The sequence below is a fragment of the Alligator sinensis genome, unplaced genomic scaffold (genome assembly GCF_000455745.1).
Source record: "Alligator sinensis unplaced genomic scaffold, ASM45574v1 scaffold20_2, whole genome shotgun sequence".
NCBI classification, from domain to species: domain Eukaryota; kingdom Metazoa; phylum Chordata; order Crocodylia; family Alligatoridae; genus Alligator; species Alligator sinensis.
The window spans coordinates 1,808,340-1,829,325 of NW_005842012.1; the positions used below are offsets into that span (position 1 = coordinate 1,808,340).

General features: G+C 40.6%; 1 protein-coding gene across 7 annotated transcripts in view; it reads left to right on the forward strand.

The window, feature by feature from the left end:
* OXR1 (oxidation resistance 1) overlaps window positions 1-20,986 on the forward strand; it is a 461,315-nt gene that overhangs the window by 396,479 nt on the left and 43,850 nt on the right. For all 7 annotated transcript variants that reach the window (XM_014519136.2, XM_014519135.1, XM_006021932.3 and 4 more), the window contains one exon: window positions 2,826-2,988. In XM_014519136.2, coding sequence (XP_014374622.1) covers window positions 2,826-2,988 — 163 coding nt within the window. The remainder of the gene's footprint in view (window positions 1-2,825; window positions 2,989-20,986) is intronic.

A 20,986-nucleotide genomic window follows, 5' to 3' on the forward strand; every position in this document is an offset into this window, starting at 1 on the left:
AGAGCGAGAACAAGCTAGAAAGAGGAAAAAGAGAAGAGAAACAAAAAAGAGAAACAAGGAGAGAGAGTTGGAATATATCAAGTAATTGATTAACAACCAGGAAAATGTAAGGTTTTTGAGGAGTTGTCCTTGGAAGATCATGGGAACCACTAATGCAAAATGAGACAGAATCAGGAGGAGACACTTATTGAAGCCTATATGGAGAATGTCTCTTCCTACACATAAACACGAGTTAATGGTAAATAAATATTTATTATACTAATTGAATAAAGATAGACATTTCATAGAGTTACATACCAAACAAATAGGAGCTTGCTTAAAAATCTTCATAAATTCAGTAAGATAAGTTGGAAGTGATGCCCGCTTATTTCTTTTCAGAAGGTCCAGTCTCAAACCTCCATCCTTTTGCAGTATGCAATTGTCATCAATATTTTATATTTTATCTTCTGTGTGTAGGCCTAACTCAGCTTGAGTTTCACAGTCATCAGTAACAGTTATAATGGACCAACAGCCAGTCCCTAAGGAGGACCACTAGTGGTAGTCCCACTTTTGAAGTCTTTCCCAATTAACTACATTTTGATATGTAATGTGTTCTGTTAATTCCTCAGACTGCATGTTTTTTTTATCAAAATGTCATGTAATACTAAATCATATGCCTTGGAAAAAAAATCAGAATGCTGTATTTTCTCACATACAACGCATGCTTTTTTTCCCCCCTTGAACTGAGCGCACCCAAATTTGGTTGTGCATATTAAATAGCAAAGCTGATTTTCTGCCTGGGATAGAAACACCCTTCAGCAACTGTAGCATTATTATTCAGGGAGTTGGCTGATGGAGTCACTCCACAGGTGTTAACATTTGTCTCTCCTTTTGAATGGCCTTGATGTGTGGCTAATCAACCTACTCTTCCTTAGATAGGCTGACCATAAGGACATCTGAGATGCTGCTGCCTCCCTCTCCCCCTCCCACAACCCACTTTCCCATGTCAGCAGCACTGCTGCAGGCAGAGGCGGGAGAGGGGTAGCATGGTGTGCCAGGCCCACCCACCTGTCTGGCACTCCACACTGCTCTGCTTCCCTGCCAGACTGCATTTTGCACCCCTGCCTTTCTGGGATGCTCATTTTAATTCATACCAGCTGCCCAAGACCAGCATCCAGAATATGGGACTCTCTCAGCTGGATCAGGACATATGATCATCCTGTCCTTGGGGCAGTTTTGCTAGCTGCTCCTACTCTCTGGTCTCTGGATTTCTCTAGCTCTTTTCAAAATCATATATCTACACATGGAAACAGTCTTCTGAGCAGCAGCTGGGGTTTTGTCTTTAAGCTGAAAAAGGAGGATGAGTCATCTGAAAATTAAGTTCTATCCCTGTTCTGTGCTATCATAACTCTGGAAAAATCTCTTTCTTCAGTTTGCCTTTCAAAGAAAAGATGTGCATTATGTTCTGGGGTATATTGTATGTGAGAACATATGACATGTCGCATCAACTTTATAATAAAATTGGAATTATGTTGATAGTGTTCTATTCCTGAATTTTTTTTTGCGTTTCCAGTGTTCGTGAAAAATTAACAATAAGGACCAAGAGAATGCCTCAGCTAGTTTTTGTTTTGTTTTTTTTTGGGGGGGGGGTGGGGGTTAAGACTCTTGATTATAAGTTACAGGCCAGTTTTGTTTTAAAATGTTTTTATTTGTAACATATTCTGCCTCAGCCCCTTTTGCTATAAAGCCCATCCTCCTCCTCTTCTTTCCCAATACATCGTTTTAATATCCATTATCTTTTTTTTTTAATCATTAAAGTTCATAAAATTAACATCAACTTTCAGACAAACACTTTTCATGTGCTATTTTTATCTTTAGAAACGTGTATAGAAAAGACTCCAATAGAGCCCTCTAAGAACTTTTTCCTAGGCAATTAGATGTGATCTCTGACTAATCTCTAAATGACAGTTCAGGCAAGATAGCACATGTGTTCTCTTCTTTCATCTCTGAGCCAAATCTTGTCCTTAGTGTTATTCCAAAATACCCAAGTCTACCACAAGGGAAGCCCTTGAAAAAGGGAAGGAAAGATTCTGAGTCCCACTCCCAAAGGTAATAAAACTATCACGTCCATGGTGAACAAATATTGTAGCATGGGTAGGTACCCTTTTCCAGCTGTGGGCTGAAATGATCCATCCTGGATAAGAGGAAGGTAGGCACTAGGACCCGGCCACTGCTTGCCTGTCCCCATAAAAGCATGTGTAGAGTGCCTGCAGCCAAAGACGGGAGCCCACTGCTGAGCCCCAAGTCCATGGACTAGATCCAGTCCATGAGCCATAGTTTGCCAAACCCAGTTGTAGCAGCTCCACTCTGCCATTCCCATAAATCTCCCATGCACTAAGAATTCTCAGAATTTCATAACACTTAGGGACTGGTAACAATTTTCTGTGGCATCCTTTGGCATCCCGCTGTCCCAAACAGTGGAACCATATCCAACTTTCTGCCTTTGGGACCTACAGAAACCAGAACGCTATTTGCTGTTTTCTGCATTAGTACCTGAGGGAGACAATGAGGAAATGCAGGTGCAAGCCTGTCTATTCAGATTTTGGCTTAATCTCCATGTGAAAAACTCCTAATTTCGGACATTAATGTATTGTGCTAATGGGTGCAAATCACAAGTAAGCTTGCCAAGTAAAGCCTTTTTATCCACTTTTAACATCAGGCACCACATTGGAAAGAGTATATATTAATTATGATGACTTTTCTAATTTAATACAGCTGTAAAGCAGGAAAAAAGGTATCTTGACATATTGCCACCCGCCTAATTTTATTTTCCCCCCCTCCTTCAGGACAGATCACTTGTATGCCTTCTTTGTTCAGTGGAGCCCAGAAATCTACTCGGAGGATACTGGAGAATCCATTAGAGAGCCTGGGTTTATAGTGGTAAAGAAGAATGAAGAGCCTGAAGTTAGTGAGGATTCCACTAATGAAACTGCTTCTAAGGAATGGGAGGTAGGAAGAACATTGTCAAATCTTTGCTTCCCTATCCTTTTAAACATTTTAAAGTATGTTTCGATGCAAATAAAGCTGACTTAAGAAGAAACTATATATCCATATACATGAATTATTAAATTCGTAGTATATTTTATCAGTTCGTTTACAATAATCACTCAGTGGTTTAATTTATGCCATCCTAGCTCTAACATCAGTTCAGGCAACGTTTCATTAATTACAAATCCATAGTCTTATATTCAGAAAATGGTATTCTAGAACACAGTATGCATCTGAAAGTGATTGAAAGAAATGTAAGCAGAGAGAAATTTTTATCTCATGTTGTACCAAAAAAAGTAATTTTAATGGAGCAGGCTTAGTCAGTCAAACACATTGAACAGTCCTATTCTGGCTTCACTCTGCATTCTTGTATGAATTCTTTTCACTTGCAAAGCCTTGTGTGAGAATCTTAAAATATAGATAAAGCTAACATACAAGAAAAGCAATAATATGTCATAAGCATGTGTACACATTTTTATAAATTGTAAATTTTTGGATTAAAGTGGAAATCATATTTTTCATTTAAAAAACCTTGTTGCCTGGATTACTATTTAATCATAAATATATAGTAACTGTTGGCATGCATCTGCTTCTTTGTAATAAAATGATGATTATCCTGTACATCAGTGACCATTGTGTTTCTATGGACACATCCTTATATTTGTATGCAGTTAACATAATTGTATGTTTTTAAGTGTGCACATGAAGAAAGGTGCTTGTAGTCCTGTGCAGTCAAATTTGTCCATCAAAAAGTTCTCCATCCTAATGACCTGTACGCAAGTTAAATATGGTCTTTAATAACAATAAAGATGTATTTTTTGTGTTGTCTAATTTGTATAACATATGCAAAGCCCTAACAATGTTTGTGTACATACTGTATTTTTGTAACATATTGGACTACCAGAAATCTTATTGTTTTGTTTCTTTTCCTTTTATCCAACTTTTTAAAAAAATCGTTGCATTATACTAAACACAAATACCAGCATTTTGAGAACTTTTTTCTATATTTTTAGACCCTTGAAATAAGGACTATAAGTGAAAAGTCCAAGCTCTATAATACCCTTGTCAGAAACTTTACAGCATAAGTAGCCCATTGCGAGTGTTCAGAATGCTATTCTAACTGAGTATCTCTCACATGCTGTACATCATCAGGTCCTCACTTTAAACCTCACCTTTTCCACTTTGCTTTATATATTGATGCCCAAATCCTGGTCTGGTAATCCGTTACTATAACTAGAAAAAGAAAGCATGTGTGAGTGAATGTTTGAAGGTTCAAAATAATGCTCTTGACAACTGGGCCCAGGCTTAAAGCCATTTAATATACAGTACCCTGCACACCATGGCTTGTTTCATTTCAATAAACTTTCCAATATACCTTGCTTTTCCATACTGATGAATGAAGCCAATTTTTTTCATTTTAAAATAATTTAGGGCCCAAACTCCCTTTCCAAGCTAAACCCCAGTGTTCCTGAGGAGTTCCTATCACATGACATGTAGCAGTCCTTTCCCTCTCCCTCAGACATTAACTGTACCACTCCTTTTTCTCACTCATGGCATGTGGAGGGAACCTACAAACCAAGCTGTGTCTGAGTCTTTTTCATGGCAGTACTCTTTGGAGACCAGGCTAAGAAGAAGGGCACTCGTTGTGCAAATCTGTTGATTTTGAATATCTAGTCCCCTTAAAATAGTAGGGTTGGAGTGGTGTTGTAGCCATCATAGTCCAAGAAATGTATGAGAATAAAGCCCATAACTGTCAACATTGCCCAGTTTAAGAAAGACAAACATCTGCTTCTTAAAGAAGCCACAGTGCCACTTAGGGGGCTGCTAGAAAACCACCTATAAGAACAGAGAAAATCTATTAGAATGTGTGTTGGGAGGAAGGAGGATAATGTAATGGCCTGTAATTTAGATCTTGAAACTTTGGTTACCTGATTTATGTTTCAGCACAATTGCAAAAAGCTCCTTTCACGTTCAGATACAGGCTATACACAAACATTTTCATTTGTGCTGGAGAAAAGCCTTTCAAAGTTCAAGAGCTTTCTTGTGGAAGAGAACTGGCTTTTCTGCAAGAAGTTAGGATGGTATCACGTGTTCAATTTAACACTATGTGCATTTACATGTGTGCTCTGGGAGTTGGGAGAAGGGATGCCTTAATTATAGCAGCTCTGAGAGCTGCGCTAATTAAAGTACCCATAGTGTCTCATGTCTCAGTATCCCTGTACTTCAAAGTGGCGGCAGGGGCAGTTTATCCACAGCTCTTCAAACAAGCTTTAGATAAAGGCCTTCCACTGCCATTTTGAAGTGTAGGGACACTGATGCACAAGACAGTAGAGGCTGCTGGAGTAGAGCAATTACCGCAGTCCAGCAGACTTGATTAATTGAATCTGCTCCAACAGTCTGTAATTACGGCACCGATAGGTTGTACTTCAGTATGCACCGTAATTACAGTGAGTTGGAGCAGGCTTGCTGCTCATGAATTGGAGCCCTAAGTGCAGTTAAAATGCAAACAGAGGCATGTTCAAGAAGTTTAGCATGTGTTAAGTGACCTCATGGCATTGCAATGTTGATTCCTTTCAGGTGAGAGTTTTCTCCTAATACATACTCATTTTAATAGATCACTATTCCAATGATTCGTGACTTACAAACATGTAATAAGCCCCCTGGATCTGTTACATATGAGGAAGCTTTCTCTTCTGATCTAAGTTGAGTGCCTGTACACTTCCCTTAGAGAGAAACACCCAGTATTTCACAATCCTCTGCTCTCCTTCCCACCCTTCATGGGGGAGGAAGGGAGGGAAGACAGGCACTGGTTCCTTGACAGGTTGCCCTGGAGCCATCAGTCAGGGAAACCTGTGGGGACCCTGGCCCTTGTCCTACAAGTCCGGATGGAGTTTGGGGGAAGAAGGCACTTTCCCTAAGTGGGAACCATCCTGGAACCCTGCCAGGTTCTTGCCATTGGAAGAGCCCTCGTGTATTGCCCTCCTCAAACTCCACCCAGAATAGTGCAGGCAGGGCCAAAGACCTAGAGCTGCTAGATGGTTCCAGCCCTGAGAGAATTCCTTGTCCCTCCCTGCTTTGCAATCATAGAAGCATTGTCCCCCACCCCACTCATGCCTCTGGTTGCACTGGGATGCATGAAGGTGGTGGGAAACAGCTTTGCTCTGTGACTGCAAGGATGTCTGGGCTTGGGCAGCCTTGGAACCACAGAGGATTTCTAGGGATTTGGTTTAAGGATGCTGTTCCCCAGCCTAGTTCCTGGCCCCGGGCTTTAAATGCTACCCAGGCAGGGATTGAAAGCCCTGGGGGTAGGAACCAGGGCCAAAGAAGTTATCCTCTCTCAGTGCATGGCCTGCAGGCATTTAATTCTGTGTGCGCCTCTGGGTGGCACACCAGTGGATGCATCTACACATATATTAACTTGCTTTAGTTAATGCACGTTAAGTCTAGTACCTCCAGGCACTTTTACATGTGCTCTGGGGGGTGGGGGCAATTAAAAATGGCAGCGGGCGATGGAACTGAAGGTCATTTGATTAGCTTTAGTTCAAGCACCCCTGCTTCCATTTTTAAGCACAGGGACACTGATGCACGAGACACAGGAAACTGCCATACTTCACCAGACTCTTGAGTCTGCTTCGACACACTGTAGTTCCAGCACATCGGAGCAGCCTCTGTGCTTGTGTATAGGTGCCCTCCATAGTGAGGTACAGTACTAGGAAAATGTGCTTTAGCCTGACTTAATGTATATTAATTAAAGAGCGTGCTTTTTAAGTGATGCTTAATGAGCATTAGCCTATTTTAATGTGCATTAAGTAAAAAGCACGATACAGACACACATAATATACACACACCTGTATATACACCTATATACATATGCATATATACACCTGTGTGTATGTGTATATATAGTTTTTAAGTGATGCTTTAATGCACATTAAAATAGGCTGACGTGCATTAAAGTGCACAGGTAGATGTACTCGGTGTGATTTAAACCTGGGGAGTTGGGAAAGGGGAATTTATCCCTTCCTTTGCTTCCGCACACCTCCAGCTTTAAATCACCCCAGGTGTCACCCACCTGGATTTCACAAGGCAATTTAAAGTCAGGGAGGTTGCCTATTGATAGCCTGCTTCCTTCTCAGGCAACAGAGATGACAAGCTTTCAAGTTATGGGATCCCCATGGGTGGGTGGCCCAGAGAATGGCCCTCTAGTGACCCCTGGTTGGAGAGTTTGCTTGTATAGCTCTCCATTTAGGATACTAGAAGTCATGCATGCTCCCGCTCCCAGCCTAATTTTCAGAAATTCTTACTGGTAGAAATGAATGTCTGTACTTGGCCCTATTTTTGTGGCAGAAATTGTAGGCAGATGACAATTAAATGTACCTCAACCTGTCACTCCAGGAAGTTAAATTCCAGTAGTTTTTTGTAAGGTGTGCTAGAAAATATTAATATGTAGAGCAATCGTAAATTGGATTATGTAAATGACACTCCAATACACTGCACTTCTTTCAGTTTATAAATTCTCTTTTAAAATTCCTTCCTTTATCTTACCATCTCCCTTCTGTCAGCTGCCGGCTATTTCAGATGTTTCAGCAGAGCAGGTGAATAGTGTCTTTGTAATTTACTTCAGAGCTGCTCCATTACTAGGATGAAGGTTAAGCATCTGTCCTCCAAACTCCTTGAGTAAAGTTGTAACCATCTGTAGCTTCTGGGAAAATAATGTTTTATTGTTCAAGATCCTTCAAGATTTTGTTCCCAGTGTGCTGCTTGGAGTTCCTGAAATAGTAAGGGAGCAAAGAAAAGCAGTAAATGGCTTCTCTACATTCCTCTGTCACTTCTCTGACATGTCTCAAGCTTCTGGTACTACTGCAGGAACACTTTAGTAAGGAGCCTATCTGTGGAACTGTTCAGGCAGTCATCAGTCCCTACTACTGTATTTGGCAAGACTTGGTTCATCTGTAGGCTTTTACTAATAAACTTGCTATGGCATGCTCTGTGCCTCAAAGGGAGAGGAAAGCAAGAGAGGGAAGCACACTGTTAAGGAAGTAAGCAAAGTGCAGGTCAGTAAGATTCAAATAGCACAAGGAAGGTTTGGCCTCAGACTCTTAGTCAAAGATTTAGGGAATAAAGGTGGAGATACTCTAAGTAGAAAATGTACATCATGTTTACTTCTCATGAACCTTTTTCCCTGAAATGGGGCAATCTCCAATGTTTTGATCTCCAATTACAGGGTCAATGTTACTGTGATCCACAGTGTTGCATAGAGAGCATTAAAAAATCTAAGTGAAACGGCTTGGATCACTTTTGAATATTAAACATCGCACAAGTTTATAGGAAACTGAGTACATAATTCAATTTGCCATATTTTGGGGGTGTTGGTTGTAGTTATGTTGGTCTAAGGACATAAGCAGACACAGTTATTTGGGTAAATGTGATAACTTTTATTAGACCAACCTAATAATTGGAAAAATTGTCCTTTGCAAGCTTTTAGACACACAGAAGAAAAAAAACAACTGCGTACCAGACTGTATGCACACTGAAAATCTATCAAAGATAAAAATACCGAATTACCTGTGGGTGCACATTTCTCACAAGACAACCACTCCCTCTCCAGTCTCTCGGTTCTAATCGTCAGAGGGAATTTTTGTAGATGAGCCAATTAACTTCATTTCATAAATCTACCGGACACAGAAAATCATGGACTAAATGTAGACATTGGCACATTATAGCCTGTCTGCCATCTAATAAGCTGAGGTAAACCTCTCTACATTTACTAGCTACATTTTATCACCTGTCAACATTCCCCTCTTTTGTTCCCTGCCCCCTGCAACCTACCTGTCTCTCACCCATTAACTCCTGTGCCTCTGATCTTCCATGCCACACAATTGCATTTTTCCAGACTGCATTTTGCATACTGGCTTAAACTTCTAGTTAATCCTAGAGAGAAAACAAACACCAGCAAATTCTCCCTAGGCCTGAAGAAGGGCACCTGTTCTCAAAAGCTTGCAAAGAATAATTTTTCCACCTCTTCAGTTGGTCTAACAAAAGATGTCACATTTACCCAAATAACTATTTGCCTAATTCAGTTTGCTTCAGTTTGGTCTATCTCTGTAAATGTAACTGATGTACAGATACCGGCGTGAATTCAAGAGGTGGGTTTTTTGGTAATTATAAGTCTAAAGGCTTGAGAATATTGTTGGAAATGAGTAGTTGCATAAAGGTTTTCTCAAAAAGGATGTCTTATTTGTGTTTAGATGCAAATAGTTTTGAGAAAAGTTCATCTCTTCTGGGGAGAAGCTGCTTAAATTTCACCCTAGTCTTAAAAGTTGAAATGAGGCTGAGTTTTGAGGTCCACTATCTGAGTTAGGTTCTTTGTAGGGATTTGCAGAATAAGACTGGGAGCTAAAATTATGGAGTCTTCATGGTGCTTATACATATACACCAGACTTTGCTGGTATTAAATGTATTGATTGTGGCAATTTTATCAATCACTGGTACTAAATAACTCGTACTATCTAGTAATAACTAGCTGATGAAAGCATGAATGACTGTCTGAAAAAGGTAGTGTTAGAGTGATGTAGTCATCGTGGTCCAGGAATTATAGAGCTGCCAACTCTGTTTGAATCTATTCCAGGAGGTTTCATCACATGATGTAATGACATTAATGACTGATCTACTCTACTGTACTCAGGAAGGCAAATGTACATTACTATTACAATTTAAAAACCCACTGGACTGCTGTATAAATTGGATTCAACGCTTAATATTTATTTTAATGAATGCCGCATCATTTATCTCCCGGGTGGCTCTCAGCAGTCTCCTGGAGATTATATCTAATTCCTGGAGACTCTAGGGCAGGGGTGAGCAAGTATTTTGGGCAGAGGGCTGCTTACTGAGTTTCAGCAAGCCATCGAGGGCCACATGACAGGCAGCCCAGGGCAGATTCATATTAATTTTCTAAATTTTTTAGGGGCCCCACGGACTGGATTGAATGGCCTGGCAGGCCGCATCTGGCCCCTGGGCTGTATTTTGCCCACCCCTGCTCAAGGGCAATCCTGGAGGGTTGGCAGCCCTAAGTAATTAGGAAAGAGGCAAGGATATTTTTGGACAGTTTCTTTTATTGGACCAACTGTATAGTTGGGACAAAGTTAGATAAGTTTTTAAATATGAAGCATTCTAAAGCCTGACGAAGGGTTTTTGAACTCGAAAGCTTGCTTAATACCTATTCTCCAACCATTTCGGTTGGTCTACTAAAAGATATCAAATTCACCCAAGGAACCGTGTCTGCCTAAGCATTCTAAAGCACATTTTAGACTGCATCTCTGTGGGTTTAAAGAATCTAGAAACTTGTAGAAAATGTGGAGCTTAACTAAAAATAAAATTTATGTTAACGCAAACCAAATTTACATTAACTGGTGACTATTTTTTATAAATATTTTTGAGATCATCTGTCAATACTTTCTTGCATCTTGCTTTTTTTAAGGAGGCAGTATTGGTCTCTGACTAAAGTAATGAGATATCCCACTTGCTCTTGTTTTTGTATGAAAATGCATTTATTTTTAGCTTATAGTTAAAAACCTCCTTTTTTCCTGTGGACAAGTGAAGTTCAACTTAGAAAAGGAAGCGAAGAAGGAAAAGTGATATCCACTGTCTATTTTCTTTATTTTTTTTTGTGGCAAAATGGACCTGTAAATTCTGACTTTCCTGCTATTGAAGACTGGGCTAGCCTTTCATTGTCAATACTTCCTGAGGTTGTTGACTTAAAATTGCCTGATTTGAACAGGTCTGATTTTAAAAATCAAGACACTTCTTACATTTGTATTTTTAAGTGGTGGTGTTTTCTTCCTGTGATGTAATTTCTTGTTTTTCTCCAATGTACTGGTAATTAGTCTATAAGGTCTGTTTTATTTAAAATTAAAATATTTATTTTGGTATCTATCTATTATATATAATATAATTATAATTATAACTGTGTCCAGTTCTGGGCGCTGCACTTCAGGAGGGATGTGGATAACATGGAGAGGGTCCAGAGGAGGGCCACTCACATGATCAGGGGTCAGCAGGGCAAGCCCTACGAGGAGAGGCTATGGGACCTAGTGGCCGTTTACAAACTAGTGGCTATGGGATCTAGCGGCTGTTTACAAACTAGTCAGAGGGGACCAGCAGGCATTGGGGGAGTCCCTGGTCCCCCGAGCACTACCAAGAATGACAAGAAGCAACGGTCACAAGCTGGCAGAGGGTAGCTTCAGGCTAGACATCAGGAGTTGCTACTTCATTGTCAGGGCGGCTAGGATCTGGAACCAACTTCCAAGAGAAGTGGTGCTGGCTCCTACCCTGGGGGTCTTTAAGAGGAGGCTAGATGAACACTTTGCCGGGGTTGTTTGACCCCAGTACTCTTTCCTGCCATGGCAGGGGGTCAGACTTGATGATTTGTTCAAGTCCCTTCCGACCCTACCAACTATGAAACTATATATTATATTGTTTACTAGTTGAAAGGTGTCCTCCAAGTTTATTTGGGTAAAGGTGAATGAATGACTGCTTATTATTTTTACACAGAATATAATAACATTTTTATCTGCAGTGTTCTAATGCATAATTTAAATTCAGTACTGTACATTTAAAATTGAGGTGGAAAAAATGGGATGGCCACGTGACATTACCAAGTTACTCCTAATTCTGGATGCTTCCTTATACCACTACAAAACACTGACGTAGTATTCTGAAAGTGCAGTGTGCATTTCAGAACTGTTGGGCTGTGCGATCACGTAGGTTACACAAATAAGAATATAAGAGATGTCATATTGGACCAGGCTTTTGCTCCATCAGACCCAGTATATCCAGTTTCTGATAGTGGTCAGCACCAGATGCCTCAGAGGAAAGTGCAGGAAGCCTAGTATTAGGCAGATGCAGTGTGTTCTGCTTTCCACAAATTTCATAGATTTCATAGACATTAGGGGCTGGAAGAGACTTCATGAGATCATCAGAAATTCCTCATTCAATTTTTAATAATGTGAAATGTTGATATATTTTTCAAGCCTTAGCTATTGAAACTGCATGATGTTTGTGTTATTCAGTTAAATGTTAGTGTTGTTTGAATCTTGCTAAGTCTTGGCCACATGTTTTTGGGGCCTGTGACATCATTTGGTGGAAAGGGCCAGGAAGTGTGGAAGGAAAATGTCTTGAAAACTGTGAAGTGATTTTTAAGTAACTGAAAGTTTAAGAATTATTTGAAAATATACTAACAGACATATTTATAAAGAAGTTATTTGCACTAAGCTGCTTACAAAATACACAAAGCAAAACAGATTGGACCAAAAAAACTGGCAGAACTGAAAATCTTTCCAAATGAAGCTTTAGAAATGAAGCTTCAGTTGATGGATTTTTTTTTTTTTGGTGGACAGTTTTTCCGTCTTTTTTACTTAGACACTAGTACTCCTAGCAACAGAAAATGTACAGAAAGAACAGATGTATTTTTTCCTAGCACAGTAGGTTTGTCTAGTAGCTTGAAATGATCCAAACTTTCTGATATTGACATATCCAAAAATAGTTTGGTTGTTTGTTATATGATTGCATTTGTTCCAGTGATTGGAACTGATCCGGTTTATTTACATAAGTTATATTGTCATCGGCCTTGCCTGTTAATGCAGTTATCAACATGTGTAGCATCATTTGCTTATAAACACTGAAGAAGTTGAAACTTTAAAAACAATAGCTCTATAAAAAACAAAGCAGACCTCTGAGCAGAAAGCACAATGTATATGTTTTAAAGCTTTAAAATGTAGATATATGGATAAATATAGCAATTTGCAAACAGTTGTAGGATTACTTAAAAAGCTGTAATTATCATGAAAGACAGAAACCTAGACATTTTAAAAGACCTGTGCATTAAATAGATTCCAAAATGAAATTAATGTAACAGTAGTAACTGTGTTATTGCAATAGTTATCTAACATCAAACCGTGAAAAGGGATCTTATTGGTCACCTCTCAAAATTATCATGTGAAAAGAGAAGAAATACTAGAATGCAGCTTAGATATTTGCAAAACCTTTTATTCAAGAGAACAAAAATGGTTGGAAATGTACTTTGGCTAACTTTGATGCTATACTAGTACTATCTAGTAATAACTAGCTGATGAAAGTATGAATTACTGTCTAAAAAATGCAGTGTTAGAGTGATGTAGCCATCGTGGTCCAGGAATTATATTGCCAACTCTGAATGTGTTCTGGGAAGTTTTATCACATGATGTGGGTAGGTGGGAAATGGCTTTGATGCAAAGCATGTGGTATTTATGATTTTTTGAAGTAGTACTTTTTACCTGTGTATTGTAGATGCAAAACTTAACTGATTTGTAAGGAGTGTGTATACATGCTTTGATAAAAGGCACATACAGTCAACAGGAATGTGACTTTGGACTATTGGTTATGCTATAATGTCAGTTCAAAACACAGGAAGAATAGGCATGCTGATTTGAGAGCAGGGCTTGGAGGAGGGTAGGTTTGTTTTTCATTCACCTGTTTTTGCTTTTTAGAGATCTGGAACTCTCCACGCTCACCCAATTGCCTTGGGTAGTTTTAAAATTCCCTTTCTTTTTCATGGCAGTACTCAAGAACAGGGCATTTAATCAACATTTTATTTTATATTTTTAAGAAGGAGGACATTTTCAAAGCGCAAATTGCAAAACCTCTCTTTAAATTAGTGTTTGGGTTTTTTATCATCAGTGATTGATGGTTAAGATGGCTACATCTCCAGTCTAGATTTTGTATTGTTTTTGTTGTTGTGGTTTGTTTTGTGTAGCAGCTTCCTTCATATCACAGGATATCTCTTCATCACAGTATTCAGGTTTTTGTATGATCACTGCACTTTTGTCACACTGTTTTTCTCTGCTATTGGCAATAAGTTTGGTGATGTTAATGAACTGCAACTTGAGGCAGTTTACCTCTATCTGGACCTGTATATCTGTCTATGAATTGATCATGACCACCAATTTCTTAAGGGCGGAGAGATGTTTACTGGATAGAAGTCTCTTGATGTGTCCCCTCACTGAGACCACCTCTCTGTATTCACTCTGGATACAAAATGTCATACAGACTCTACAGTATGTGGCATTAGAGTATAGAGTCATTTTTTAGGAAAAGGCTTTAGGAAAAACAAACTTCTTGGAAAGAACAACGTATTTTATTTGCAATGCTGTGTAATGGTCCTTCCCAAATAGCACGAAGGAAGCTCCAGCATAAAGCTGACTTGTCTCCCATGAAAGCAAGAATCTGTCTTGCTGCAAAGTAACTGGTGATCTATGAGATTCCCAGACACTGCTATTTCTTTGAAGCTACTCTCCCTGGAGACCACAGTGTGACTGGCATGATGGGTATGGACATTTCTGTGCTTTCAGCAGGTCTCTAAGCTCTTTGGCGCCACATTCTTAGGATGTTACCAGCCGTAATAAAAAACTCTGAGGGTAGCCTTGTAGAGCTTTCTTGGAGGAGGGTGTTAGCTGACTTATAACGTAACTTCCGAGAGTTCCACTAAGTACTAAGCAAACTGCTGAGGCTTGGAAAAATGTAGGATGTGCCTCAGTAGTTTATTTGAATCGTACAGTTACCAGTGACACATGAGCAATTGACTTGGGGCTGATTCTGCTGAAAAACTTGGGTGCTAAAATTTAGGTGTTAGCATCCAATGTTTAGGCTGTTGGAGTGGAATTCAGACTTCTTAGCCTGCATGTACACTTACATGCCTCAAATGGAATCCAAAACGGCCAACATGATCTGGAAACTACCTAAGGTCAGCATCTGTGCAGCTGCTTACCAAGTACAAAGCTAAACGTTAAATCTTGCCTTTCTGCCACATCACTTAGGGCTATCTGGAGGTGCATCCATCCTTTCTGAAAAAATAATTGGGAGCCCTCCTCTTAAAGTTAGGTGGTTAAAACTGTTCTTCCCACAAAACAGAGCAGACTAATTGTAAAATGCTAGAGGAGGGAATGTTGGTTGCCTCTCTTTGTACAATAGCCTAGTGATTTGCATCTCTTCATGGGAGAATATTAGTGTTCCAGATGAGATTATTCCCGCTTCCGGGAGCTGCACCATTGTAGAACAGAATTACAACGTCATAGGGCCAGAGAGAGAGAGAGAACAGAAGAGGAAGCCTGATCATGTACCCGAGTTAATTACAGCACTCCCTAAAGCAGGAGTGGGCAAAATCACAGATCCGGCCACTCCATTTCCCAGCAGCCCCTTCCCACCATGACTGGTTTCCATGGAGACCCCAAGATAGGCGGGGCCGTGATAGCACAGGGCCCAGGTTTCCATGGAAACTGGCCCCAGCAGCACTGGCAGGGCACACAGCTGGGCAAGGAGCTGCTTCAGGGCTGGGGCCAGGATCTTGCAGTGGTGACAGTGTGATACAGAGCACAGCAAAGTCATGATCCACTGTCTGCATGCCCCTGGCTGGGGTGTTCGAGCAGCGGATCACAGCTCTGCCCCGGCTCCGGACCCTACTGTCATTGTCATAAGACCCCAGCCCTGGAGCAGCTCCACGCCCAGCTGCTCACCCTGCCAGTGCTACTGGGGCTGGTCTCCAACTCTCCATGGAAAACATAGTCCTGCACTGTCACAGCCCCATCACTCCTGGGGTCTCCATGGAAACTGGTCACAGTGACACAAGCGGGGGCTGCTGGGAAATGGAGTTGACCATGGGCCAGATCCAGTGCGTGGACCAGACTTTGCCCATTCCTGCACTAAAGGAATACCTTGTTTCCCCATTCACGCTCCTTATTTTTATGACAGTTTCAGTATTTATGAAACAGTCATTGGATTGTGTTGAGTCTGTATCAGGCGCACACTGACAGTGCCTACTAGACTTACCCTTTGGGGGAAACAAGTGAAAGAATGCCTATCACCTGGGCATGGATTAGGTTCAGACCTCGGCTTCAGTCAGGCCCCTTTGCCTGTCAAAAATCACGTCGCTTTTGTGCAGAAGTAGAATTTCCAGACATCTTTCAGATGTGTTTCTGAGGCTTGGTTGGGCAGCTGTAGAGCAAGGTTTTCAAGATTGTCACTGGACGAAGGTGACATATATCTTAAGTCCAAAGTTCTTTATGGGAGCTGGCACTTAGTCTGCAGTCAGAATCTACAATATTTTCTTGCATACTCCCTGCCTCCCCCCGCAAATAAGAGAGACACCTTGTTTTGGGAAAGCAGGATGAAATACAGAAAAAATAAGATATTTCCAATTATGGCTGAAAATTAATTGCACTGAGCAGCTGGCTTACTTATCCTCAGCCTGTTTATTGGCTGCTTCAGGCAAGAGCTAGTTTGACCTTCTCACTGCCATTTCCCCAGTTATGAAAAAGTTAAAACTGGACCCTGTTCCTACTGAATGCTGGCTGCAGAAAAGGGAGAGAAGCAGAGCCTTTGGCAGCCATTACAGCATCTCCATGCTTCTGTTCTGTCACAGAAATAAGCATGCAGTATGCAAGTAAATGTGATAAATTTAAAACTTATTAAAAAGAACACAATATCAATTTGGAAGCTCAAATATCTATTTGGAATCAAAAGCAGCAGCTTCGAACTTCAACATGCTGAATATTAGTCCTTTCTATATATCTCTCTCTTCACTTCTCAATGTAGACCTGTGTGTGTGTGGATGTTCAGGCATATGCCCTCCCTGTCATGTCCTATTTCTTTGAATGTGATACAATCACAATGCCTTTTGACAACCTGGATAACAGTGAGCCAGCAGAAAGAACATGAAATCTTAAAGCAACAGGCTTATGGTTGCAAATGGTACATAACTTACATGAGATGGGGTGGCATATGAATCACACAATCTTCTGAGCTTAATTTTTCAATTTATTAACTGACAACTTGGCACTTCCCTTCTCCCTAAAATAAGAATTTTTTTTGCAATTTACTGTCCATTTAATGTCAGTTTTTTTAGCATAATATGCTTATTTGAAATATGGAGATTCAGGGTGTGGACATACTTATATGGAATATTACTAATATAAGCTGTTACAGTATACTTGTTTATGCTTCTATAGAAGTATAAATGGAGCAAAATTGTTTGAACTATAACCCTGTTTCATTCAGGATTAAAGTTACCGCTATTTAGTTAATTTACAACATTATAGGAGGATACAAATGTAGCCATTACCATATCACAATGATACTCAAACTCAACAACTCCCTGTTCTGAAGTGGTTGAAAGTTATATCTACCCATGGTTACACTCGTCCTATTTTCTGTCTGACATCATCATCCTTTTTAAAGATAAATGTGACTTCTGATTACAGTGCAGGCATTAACAAGCATGTTTTTCAAAAGGCAGCTCTGTATAGGAGGTTTAGGGTCTCTTGTTCTCTGAACACCAGCAGTTGTCCATGTCCACAATCCCTAATAACATTAATGCCAGCTCAGTTTCTGTGGTGGCAGAGACAGGAAGTGCTGGTATCACTTGGCTACCAGTAATTGGCACAAGGTTCTGTATACAGTCACAGTAAGCTAACATCTCTAATTTTTTGCCTTTTATACTAATGATAAACAAATACCTCTGTCCCCAAAAGCCTGCAAATTAGTAATGAGAATTACAGTCTAAAAACAAATATTTACAAATGATAGATATAAAAGAGAAAGGATACATGGTAGTTGGTCCTAAACCACTGATGACTATTTCTGCTACCTTATTTGTGCATGCTATTTTGAAGGAAGCTACTGCAATCCCTATATTCAGTTACCTCATTCTAAGAGAAATTTTGAGAGATTCTAACATGTGTTTTGCTTGCAGCAAGCCTTGGAATTGAGCAAGAGAAAGCTGGAAGTTGGAAATGCATGCAGGTTTTGTTGTTTGTTTGTTTAAACTGAGATACAGATGGTTTGAAAGTCATGTCTCTCATTCACTTTTTCAAGAAGATCCTAGCAGCATGACTAACTGATCACTAAAATGTCTAGAGCTATGCAGCAGTAGCTTATGCTGTACTTAAAGCTGCTGAATTAGTTGGAGGGGGCAGACTTGTCTAGTGAAGGCCAGGCTTTCTCATGAGTCACACCCTTGAAACCAGGTGTAATGAACCTGTTGCCACATCCCTTTCATAGAGGTACCAAATAGGGATGGGAAGAGATGTCTCCACACCAGCTCTTAAAACCAGCATATGGTACGGGGGACTGTGCCATCTTTCTAGCATTTCTCTCTCTCTCTCTCTCTCTCTCAAAGCCATTTGATGGCAACCAATATAGTGGATTTCTTAACTCAGCTTGCTGAGACTAGAAATGTGTCCCAATACAGCTGTTCCACTTCGTTGGGTGAAAAGTAAATAACCCATTGATTGTCCTGCTGATGATTTAAATTTTAAATTTAAATTTTGGATTTAAACTTCATTGCTGAACAACAAGAAAGATTTCTATACCTCCATGCCTTTCTGCCATCTGACACCACCAGGGAAGGAATTCTGCCTTATCTACACATCAGAGAGCAACTCACAAAGACACTCTCTTGGACCCAGAGGAACATAGTTCCACCTTCAGCTTCCTCTGTGCAAAAATGAAGTTTATTTTCTACCTATGGTGACCTTTTACTATCTTTAATTTTCCCTGAGCCTGAGGAAGGGCATGTGTGCCCAAAAGCTGTCAGAAAAAGATAATTGTTTTACAATTTCTTAGTTGGTCTAATAAAAGATACCATCTCTGAACCAAGAGTTCTAGAGTTTTGCATTTCTTTTTGTCTCAGACCAACATGGCTACCAAATACATCCCTGAATGTAGTCAGGAACAATTGAAATGCAAACATTATTAAACAGTAGCAATCTAATCAACTTTGCTGGAATTTAAGCCATTCTTGTAATTGCTTCTCCTCTTTAGGATGACATGTTAAATGATTTGTCCAGCAAACAGGATTGACTTGTCCCTCAGCAACAGCTGGGAGAAAATTTTAAAATTTTACTGTATGTATACTTTGTGAGAAACTAGAGTATAGAGTATTCCATCTTGTAGCAACTGTGGCTGGTAATAAAGTACAAACTCTCATTAGGGGTATAAACTGTTCCACTCTTCACGTCCCATGGATGTGTCAAATTCAGTTGAAAGCGTGGCTAAAATAAAACCGCTTTGAAGGGCTCTTCCTTCTATTCGCCAAGGTTTTCATCTTGGTTGAGCAGAAATAAGGAGATACCCACAGTTGACATCACTGTTTAGCCATGAGTTATTTCTTAAGTATGTAGTATGCTTCTTTTACAATCTTCACTTTAACCTTGAAGACATGATCAGTGAAGCCTTTGTTGAAGATAGGCACCACATTGGCCTTCTTCCAATCATCAGGCACTTCACCAGAGCGCCAGGAGCTCTCTAAGATCCGTGCCAGAGGCTGAGCTATGATGCTAGCCAGCTCCTTGAGTACTCTGCGGGTAAATTGTCAGGGGCAGCTGACTTGAAGGTGTCCAGCCTCAAACTGTTCCTTGTTTCCTTGTTTTCAGGGATTTTTAGAAGAATTATGGTTTTATTACATTTTTTATCCCATTGACAAGGTAGTAAAGATTCATTTCCCATCTCCAAGGTTAGCTAATGATGGTGACTGCAAGCTGTTCCTTCACAAGGTCAGCATTGATGGAGGGCAAGGAACCACCCTCACTTAGGCGTCCCTGTCCTGTAATGGGCAGGGGCATCCCATGGGACTTGTGAAAGACGGACGCAAAGTACCCATTTAGCAAGTTGGCTTTTTCCTGGGCGTTGGTCGTCAGTTCTCCCTTTTGATTTAGCAGGGGTCCAATGTTGCCCTTGCTTTTCCTCTGGCTCCCCACATATCTGAAAAAGGGCTTTTTATTGTCCTTGATACTTGTAGCCAGTTGGAGTTCCATGGCAGTCTTGGCTTTCCTGGTTTGCTCCCTGCAGGTCCGGACCAGTGCACAGTATTCCTCCTTGGAGGTGGATCCCGTCCTCCATCCTTTGTAGGTCTGTCTTTTTAGACGCAGGAGAACCGCCAGTTCCCTGGAGAGCCAAGAGGGCTGCTGTGCCCTCTTGTTGCCTTTCCTCCAAGATGGAATAGCCTTAGCTTGTGCATCTAGGATCGCTCCCTGAAGTACCTTTTATGCCCCAGCCAGCCTTCCACAGCACATTGGGCTGGGAAGAGCAGTCTAGGCTTGCGGGCTAACCCCCCAGGTCCCCTGCTAGCTGGGACTACTCCAACCCAGCTCATCATGCTACGCATGAATAAACTCTGGAGCTTATTGCTGTGGAGTTTATTGCTCCTGGGTGCATGTTCAAATGGTGTGCCCACGAGCAATAAATTCCAGAGCTTTTATTCATGTACATTAATTGCACACATAGACATGCCCCCCATCTATTACTGAAGTAGAATAGTGCCATCAACCAAATCAACAAAACTGTTTCTTCTAGAACATTTTGTTTTGGTTCATCTTCTTCTGAGTTACAAGGAGGTTTGATTCTAGCTCACAAGGTTAGAGAAACTCATAAGGAGTTGGGAAACTGTAGAGGTATAGTAGAGCCAAAGTTATAAACTTAGACCTAACATAAAGAAATTGCGTGAGCATGTTCCCCTTTTCTCTCCTGCTTTTACTACTTTAAAATAACACAGAATAAGTGCACCCATAAATGTACAAGAACATGAATGAGGGCTAGCTGAAAGATGACGCCCTTCCACAGTGCAGCTGCCCCTCCCTTTCTCCCCTCCCCCTTTTAAAATAGTTGAAAGTTAGGCCTGTCCACAATCTAACTTATATGGCTCTGTCCCATGATCCTATTGCTTAGCGTGTAGTCTGCCTGCCTACAAATGTGTGTCAGAGCCATAAGTAGAAGTTGTTTTCAGGAACCAAACTTGTCAGTACCTGTTAAAAGGTAATGGAAAGCATCATTTTTGTCAAGGATTGAAATAAGCATGGGACTGCAGCTTGATTTTGACAGAAGAATTGACCATATCTACCTTTGGGCAGGCTGTCTTTGTCTCTCTCTCTCATTC